At 31.4% G+C, this 9,178-nt stretch overlaps 1 protein-coding gene across 1 annotated transcript; it reads left to right on the plus strand.

Annotated features, from left to right (window-relative positions):
• Positions 1 to 512: 512 nt before the first annotated feature.
• On the plus strand, positions 513 to 2,861 carry LOC130494778 (uncharacterized). The gene is made up of 6 exons (XM_057000754.1): positions 513 to 661; positions 832 to 1,240; positions 1,408 to 1,724; positions 1,821 to 1,874; positions 1,948 to 2,441; positions 2,522 to 2,861. Exons 2-6 carry the CDS (start codon positions 846 to 848, stop codon positions 2,717 to 2,719), a joined length of 1,458 nt encoding a protein of 485 aa, XP_056856734.1. The 5' UTR covers positions 513 to 661; positions 832 to 845; the 3' UTR covers positions 2,720 to 2,861.
• Positions 2,862 to 9,178: the final 6,317 nt, after the last annotated feature.

The following is a 9,178-nucleotide window of genomic DNA, read 5'->3' on the forward strand; positions in this document are numbered from 1 at the left end:
GTGATTTTGACTCAAGAATAGAAGTATAGAATATATTACTTTCGTTGTAAATAAAGATAAGGTTAATCGAAAACAAGTAAAAAAATATGGTCCAAGTGATTTTGACTCAAGAATAGAAGTATAGAATATATTACTTTCTTTGTAAATAAAGATAAGGTAATCCAAAATAAGTCTTAATCCGGATTTTGGATGTCATACTTACACATCCCTATCTTTTTTGTTTAAAGAAACAGAATTTAGTGTGGATGAAATTAACAAAGATATCTTGTCTAAAATATGCCATCTTTTTTTAAGAAAGAGAATATTCGGACACAAATTAAGATCATATCTTGTATAAAAAGATTACAAAATTGTAGTATAATGTAGTATCAAAGAATCTTAATTCTATATTTGTACGATGATACACACCAACATTGATTATCAAAAGAGAGAAAGATATCCGAAGAAAAAGTCAAAATGACCAGAGTGAAGTGGACCCCACTCGTGATTTTTGTAGGATAAAAAGAGCAAAAAAGACTCTCCTTGCTCATCACGAGTAACCCATTTCAACCACCGTCTATGGGATCTCCGTCGTTTCTCCACCGCCGGCATTGAAATTCTTCCTCACCGCTTCTCCTTCACTGAATCGGTGAATCTCCCCGCTAGCTAGATAGTCCGATCGGTAATTCTCCTTTGTTACTTTTTGGATATTCGAAATTGCTGTCTCGTTTGAGGATAAAGCTTCGAACTTTCTCTAGGGTTTCGTCTCGATTCGTGTTATTAAACGTACCCATGATGTTAATTGCACCTTCTGACTGACAATTTGTGAAAATGGTGGTGTCTGATTTTTAGGGTTTTTTTTGGGTATGATGGAGTCGAAGGAATCGAATGGTGATGTTTCTGTCAAGGAGGAGATCGAGGCGTTACCGAAAGATATCGTGGAGAGATCTATGCGGTGTAGTAGTAATTTCGAGGATCATAGTTTCGATAATGTAGAGGATCATTGTGGTGGTGGTGGTGAAGGTGATGAGATCAAGGAGGGGGAGGAGGAGGAGGAGGTTGATGTTGTGGAATGCTCGGTTGTGAATGGTAATAACAATAGGGTTGATGTCTCGGAGTGTGATGATGGGAATGGGACTGATGAGTACTCGAGCTCGTTTAGTGGAACGGTGTCTGAACATGAGAGTGATAAATCAGGTTTTAATGATCAGGAAGCTGATTCCATGATGTGTACTGATACTTCTATCCCATTCTATATGAGGTAAGGATATGGTAGCTTTAATTTCATTTCCATTTATGTGTGCTTGAGAAAGGACTGAGATTGATGAGTTACTTTACTGCTGCGTCTCTGATGTTATCTCCTTTTAAGGAACTTAAGACAAGGTTTGCTTGTGATTGTTTATTTTATTCCTTTTTTTGTGGTGGCAGGAAGAAGAAGCTGACTGATCACTGGAGGAAGTTCATACAGCCTATAATGTGGCGGTGCAAATGGGTTGAACTCAAAATCAAAGAACTTCAGAACCAAGCACAGATGTATGACAAGGAAGTCAAAGAAACTAGCCAAGCAAAGCAACTGGAGTTGGAAAATCTCAAATCAGAAGAGGTTGTTGGAGTGAAGGCATTGCCTCGTCTTCCATGTCATACTCAGAAAACTCAACTCAAGAAGAGGCACAAGAGGAAGCGAGTTGAAGAAGCTTCGGATGCTCCTTCCAATGCATTAAACCATAATCTCTTCTCTTATCACGGTATGGTGCAAGTTTTTTGTTACTTGGTTCATCTGCCATATTTAGTGTTTCATCTTATAACTCCTTTTGTTTCACTGTTTATGTTTCTCTTTATAGCATACCGGAAATTTAATGCTGATACTGCTCTCAATGACAACTCTCGCAAGCTAGGTAACCTCAGCTTTTGGTGTGATCTTAAATCTTTAGAAAAGCTTTGATCTTAATCATTTGGTTATGTCATCAGATAAAAAGACTAAGAGCTCTAAGGAGGATGCAGTGTTCTCCGAAGATACACCACCTCTCGAGTTTAGAGAAGGTGATGCATTCTTGGAACAGATACTTCTGAAGATCGAAGCAGCAAAGCTAGAAGTGCGTAACTTGAAGAACCGAGTAGACAAAGTGATGAATGAGAATCCAAGTAGGTTCTCTTTGGACGACACAGTGATTATGCTTGGATCTGCTGATGTAGTCACCGGCTCGGAGCAGCAAAATCCTGAACCGGTTATCAAAAACGAAGATGAGAACCCGGTCATTTCTAAAGAAGAAGAAGAAGAACCAGCCAAGTCTGCTTCTGTTTCATCTCATCACGACAAAGCACCTGAAGAAGACGACGGGAACACAGATATTTTGCTGTCGGATATGATTGCTTCAAGGAAAAGAGGAGGGAAAGCTATTGTTCCCGACAAGAAAGTGGAGAAGACAGAACAAGCTGCTGTTGAGGAAGGTCCATCGAGACCTGTAAGTTTTTCTCAGCGGAACATTTAAAAATAACTTACTATATCTTTTGGTCTCATGTGCTCTTTTAAAACTCAATGCAGGTCAGGAAAAGAAAACCACGCAATCTTGACGTGGAGGTAAAGGAAGGGACTAGCAACCCAAAGAAACGTAGAGTTTCAAGAGAGAAGCCAAAGACAAATGTTACAATGGCTTCTAGGCTTAAGCTTCCTAGCAGGAAGAGAAAGGGAGGGAAAAGAAGGGCAGGAGGAGGCTCTGCTGGGTTAAGAAGAAGATCCTAAAAACATCCTCTTAAGCTTTAAAGTACAGATATAATATGTGTGTTGATTCTTGTGTGTTAAAAAGCTCATCACCAAATCTATTCAAACTCATGATGTTGTTTTATGTATCTATATATGACTATAACTAAATCAACTTTGGAGATTTGCTTTGCCTTAGATATTTCTGTGAGTGTATGTATATACATTCTGCAGGCATCTAAATATTTCTCTCATCATTTTTTCAAATATTGTAGGTGTAGACTCGATGTCTACAAAAGATGTATAAAACAGCAATATGGAGATTGCGAAGTTGTTAATAACTTGATTGGTGGAATGTTTTATAGAGTGAACCCATTACCATATACATCATCTAGGTCGGTGATACCCTAACACCAAATATACCATTAATCTTTAATCTTTTCTAGTAAATAAAAGGAAAGTTTTAAAATAGAATGATATAATAAAATCGTAAGTTGTTAGGGTGTGTTATTAATAAGAGTTTCTTAACTAAAAACATATATTTACATTTAATGGAAACTCATTCGAAAGTTTTTCATGTCAATGACCTTAGAACATTAGTGTTATATATCCTCACAAGAGTATCTAACCATTATAAAATCAATATAACATAATTTTGTTATTAAATTAAAAGTAAATAAAAACAGAATAATCGATAACAAAATGCCCTTTTATGTCTATTCTTCAGCATGCAAAGCATCCTCTGTATTTGGTGATTGGTGGACTTACAAATGTCTCTTCTCTTTTCATATCAGCATCCATCACTACTTTCCGTTGTCAGCTGATTTGACTTTCACATTTCTAACTGACTTGCTTTTTCTTTTGATTCTTTGATCCAAAACATGTGTTATTCTCAGTTAATGTTACATGCTCCTCCAATGGTTTGTCACATGCATGGATATAGTTGAGTTGGATTCCTTCCCATTGTATCTAAGCCCCAGTTTGCTTTCCGAGGTTGCCCCATGGTAAAGAGCTGATCGAGATTCTTGCTTCCTCGACTCAGCATGCGAATCTTTCTGTGATCTTCAGTTAAATTATACTCCAATTCATATGCTTTGGCTTACTCTTCAGTAAAAGCTTGCTACATATTAGCTACACGATCTTCTGACACCAGTTCTTCTACTTTTCATCGATCTCGATGTCTTTCACGTTTCTCACAATGTTTTCCGCTTTCGGTATCATGTTCTCTTTTTTTCTGGACAGCTTGAATCAATAGTCAGAATATTGACCTGAGCTCTCAGCATTGTCACGTCCTTTATCAGCTGAATATTTTCACGACTAAGCTTCATGCATTGATCATACTGTTCACGGTACTCTTTCATGACATCAGTTTCATCTTCACAATTTCTATAATAGAGATAGAGAAAAAAATAGAGATGAAATTTTTGTTCCAATGTGTTCTTCTAAAATAGAGGAACACATTAAAATCCATCTCTATTTTTTCTTTTTATTTTATAGATCTCTATTATAGATATGAGTTGGAGATGCTCTTAGCCACATTTCATTTTGTTAACATTATACGTAGGTGCTTAATTTACAATATTTTATTTTGGTCACATCATTTCCAACAACACAAATAATTTTAAACAAAAAAAATAGGGATTGACTTCATAAATCATCGTATCATTTCCTTCTTCCTTTGGTACCGACAACTTGCACAAATTATAAAAGATATAACTAGGATATGATACACAAATTATAGTTTCTTAATTATATCAACATCAATGTCATACATTTAATTTGACTTATGATTTTGGTTATTCAGCAAATTCACCCATGAATGAATATGCTATTAAAATCTCAAAATTTGTTATATTCTTAAAAGTTTATATTTTTTATTTCACAACTTCATTTATTCAACAAGTTTTACACGATGATTAACGTAGCTCTATCTTCGCCAGCATCTGAAACAAAACAAAATGATTAAGTAACATAAAGACTACTACTATATTGTGTGTGAACAATACTTGGGTTCACCCTGAACTTATGAATTCACCTATTTCCTTATTTCAATTATATTACCATAAATATTAATGTCACATAAATAAATAAATTATAAATTACAAAAAAGTAAACTTTAAATCATAAACTCTAAATTCGAACCCTAAACCAAAATCTTAGATTTTTAATTTTAAACCATACCCTAAACCCAAACCTATACTCTAAACCCAAACCTATACCATAAACCCAAACCTATACCCTAAATCTTAAATCTAAATTTAAATCTTAAACCCTAAACTCAAACCATAAACCCTAAAACCAAACTCTAAACCCTAAACCCAAACTCTAAACGCTAAATTCTAAACCTCAAACCCAAAATGTAAATCATAAACCCAAATTTTTCAAATACCTTTGGGTTAATGATCATCAAATGTATTTTCAAATACATTTTAGTGTATAGAGTTCGGGTTTATGGTTTACAGTTTGGGTTTAAGGTTTAGGATTTAGGGTTTAGAGTTTAGGTTTAGGGTTTAGAGTTTGGGTTTAGGGTCTAGGATTTAAATTTAGATTTAGGATTTAGGGTATATAGTTTGGGTTTAGGGTATAGGTTTGGATTTAGGGTTTAGGGTTTGGTTTAAAATTTAAAATCTAAAATTTGGATTTAGGATTTGAATTTAGAGTTTATGATTTAAAATTTACTTTTTTGTAATTTATAATTTATTTATAATGTGATATTAATGTTTATGGCAATTTGATTGAAATAAGGAAAGAGGTGAATTTATAAGTTCACCCCAGGGATGAACCTAAGTATTGTTCATTGTGTGTATATATATTCGGGTTTAAAGTGGTGTTATCACAATACTTAGGTTCACCCCTGATTTCCTTATTTCAATTAAATTGCCATAAATATTAATGTCACATAAATAAATAAATTATAAATTACAAAAAATAAATTTTAAATCATAAACTCTAAATTCAAACCCTAAATCTAAATCTTAGATCTTAAATTTTAAACCAAACCATAAACCCTAAACCCAAACCTATACCCTAAACCCAAACTATATACCCTAAATCCTAAATCTAAATTTAAATACTAGACCCTAAACTCAAACCATAAACCCTAAACCCAAACTCTAAACCCTAAATCCTAAACCTTAAACCCAAACTATAAATCATAAACCCCAAATTTTCAAAGAGTTCGGGTTTAAAGTTTAGGATTTAGGGTTTAGAGTTTGGGTTTAGGGTTTAGATTTTGAGTTTAAGGTTTAGGATTTAGGGTTTAGAGTTTGGGTTTAGAGTTTAGGTTTAGGGTTTATGGTTTGAGTTTAGGGTCTAGTATTTAAATTTTGATTTAGGATTTAGGTTATATAGTTTGGGTTTAGGGTATAGGTTTGGGTTTAGGGTTTAAGTTTTGATTTAAAATTAAAAATCTAAGATTTGGGTTTAGAGTTCGAATTTAGAGTTTATGATTTAAAATTTACTTTTTTGTAATTTATAATTTATTTATTTATGTGACATTAATATTTATGGTAATATAATTGAAATAAGGAAATAGGTAAATTTATAAGTTCACCTGAGAATATATCTTATTCACAGATCTCAAAAACCGTGGAACTTAAAGTCATGTCAAATTTAAAGACTAATGAAATAACTCAAAGTTAACAGTCAATGGTAAAAAGCATAATTGGAAGAGTAACGACTTCAAATCATCTTCCAACCCATGTGTTAAAGGGGGTTAGGTTGTGTTATTGGATTACCTACTTAACTACCAAGAGAGAGAGATTGAGCCAAGATACTAACATAAATTATTAAAGCCAGGGGGGTGAACCGCATCTATTACGATCCATCGTATAAATTATTTGGTTCAAAGCTTAACTATCTTTGTTCGGAATATATCTTTAATTATAGCTTTTTGCTAGGTTTGATAGTGTGAAGAATAATTGGATTTCTTTTGTCTTATCACGAGATCGTATATATCTTTTTTTTTTTGATCGTATATATCTTGCTTTTCTATATAATAATATTATGCGTTAGTTACACTGAAATTAAAATAAGTATGCACGAGTTTCATAATCAAACACAACCACGAGAATCATGAGCTATAGATGATGTGGAACTTCACAGCATAAAATTCCTAGCCATATTCAACCTCCAAAATTCAAAACAATTATTCTTCTTAACCAATCTGCTGAAGTATTGATTAATAAATAATCAATCGTAAGTGATCATCAGAATTTCTAAGGAAAAAGATAAGATAAAGAAAGTCAAGTGAGTATGAACTATGTTTCTGAGCGTGCATATATCTATCTATGATCATGTTCGTCTGCATGTTGATGTCATCTAAAACAAACAGTTTACAATCAAATGTTATTTGTTTCCATGTCGAATGATTTTAGTTGTTGTGTCAGTCATAGGTCACAAAAAGGTAATTTTACAGTTAAAAAAAAGTAATTTTAAATCATTAAAAATATTGTTTAAATGAAAGTAATTGTCTGGTAGAAAACGAACAACAAATAAAACATCAACATGGGATTGGTCACAACATGCAAACGAATAGGACATGAAAAATACTTATAAGGTTATTGATTTAAAGAAGTAAAAAAAGCTGAGAAAAATATAAAGGATGGACAAGTGTTAGAGTATCTACAATGTAAAACTCCATTTTTTTTTTCAAAATGGAGTAAAATTGCTCCAACCCTACTCCATTTTTCACTCCATAATGGAGTCATGAACAAATAAAAAATAGATTACTCTATTTATGGAGTAAACTTCAAAATGGAGTGAGATATGGAGTTGGGTTAGAGCATATGTTACTCCATAATCACTTTTATTCCATTTTAGAGTTAAAAATAGAATTGGGTTGGAGATGCCCTTAGTTAGATAAGTGGCTGAAACTAACAAACCCTGAAACCTGTTACTCTGGAATTTTGAAAAAAACAGATACTTACCACCTCCATTGGAGGTAACGAAGGTTCCTTTGATTAGAATCTCATTATAAAAAATAAAGAAATAAAAGAAGAAAATAGGAGAAAAAGTGAAAAGAAGTTCTAAAACTAGGGTTTTTTGAACAACCTCTAAACTTTTACTTTCCACATGTTATTTAGCTAGCATTTTAGGATTAACAATCAGAAAATTTAGTTATTTTATTAAAATATATATTATGTTTTTAGAGTCCCACCTAATTTTTAATGGATGGAAATGCTTTTAAGTGGTCTTATTTTTAGTTTGACTGAGGTTGATTAGTCTTTTTTTTTCTTTTTTTTTTATTTATTTTTTGGTAAAAAATGAAAGACCAATAAACCTTAGTCAAACTAAAAATAAGACCAATCAAAATCATGCTGACTGATAAAACAATCATTTTGAAAGAGGATACTGATTGTAAATCCAAAATTATCTTTGATCAAAAAGAAATTATATATCATACATAACAATACAGATCAAGTGAAATATGCAAAATAAATACAGAAGAAATGCAGATCAAACAAATTTATCAAATCATCTTTTAATTGAATGTTAAAATTTAAAATGTTGTAAACTAATTATAAAAAATTAATTAAGTATAAGATAAAAGTTATATATATATATGTCATAATATGTTTGCCTATAACAAATAAAAAATTATATTGAAATTAAAATTAAGTTTTTATAATATATAAATTTTTAATAATTCATTAAACATGACAAATTAAAAAGTATATTTTCATCTTCAAAAATTTATATATGCATGACTATTTATTGCATACATTAGAACAATACAATTTAGAAGAAAACAACATGTACTACTTATTGTAAAGAACTTATATAAAATATGAGTATGAAAACTAAATACAGATAATTTACTATATATATTTATAGAAGATAATAAAAATATATATGTTTACATGTTATTTTAGTAAATAAATATTTCTAAATGTAAAATATTACCCAAAATTTTAAAAGAATTAAGTTTTATTTTAAAATCAATTGTATTTGGTTTCAAAATGAATTAAATGAATTAATAAGATGAAATTATTTATAAGTAAATTAATATATAAAAAAATAGACCTACTTGCATTTTTTATCTGCAAACTTCCAGCTCGTTTTCTTCTTGGCTATGCAGATCAAAATTTTACACTATTCCTAAACTGCATGCAGATTTTTTTTGTTATTTAATTTTGATCTGTAATTAAAATGTTGAATGGCAAGCAAATGCATCTATTCTGCTTTTTTGGCCTGCATCTCCGATCCATTTGATGCCGAAATCTACGCATGTAGATCCATCATCCATGCACATGTTCACACCCAAACTATTCATGCGCCACGTTTAGTTTCTTTCCTATTTGAGGTATTTTCGAGCGTCTAGTGGAAAAATTTGAAGAATTATCTTTACATGAGATTATATTTTAAAATTTACACTATTTTCTTAATCTTTTCAAAAATATGCTTATTCATAAGTGAAATGAGTAAATTGACCAAATTTAATGTTTATATTATGCAAGATTTAATTTGTTATTTTAATTAAAATAAAAACATGTATTTTCA

This window comes from Raphanus sativus, unplaced genomic scaffold (genome assembly GCF_000801105.2).
Source record: "Raphanus sativus cultivar WK10039 unplaced genomic scaffold, ASM80110v3 Scaffold2896, whole genome shotgun sequence".
Classification (NCBI taxonomy): domain Eukaryota; kingdom Viridiplantae; phylum Streptophyta; class Magnoliopsida; order Brassicales; family Brassicaceae; genus Raphanus; species Raphanus sativus.

Excerpts from the sequence above, each read along its gene's own strand:
- LOC130494778 (XM_057000754.1), top strand. The coding sequence starts at position 846 with ATGATGGAGTCGAAGGAATCGAATGGTGATGTTTCTGTCAAGGAGGAG. Across the intron at positions 1,725-1,820 it reads TAATCTCTTCTCTTATCACG|CATACCGGAAATTTAATGCT; the intron begins GTATGGTGCAAG and ends TTCTCTTTATAG. Across the intron at positions 2,442-2,521 it reads AGGAAGGTCCATCGAGACCT|GTCAGGAAAAGAAAACCACG; the intron begins GTAAGTTTTTCT and ends AACTCAATGCAG.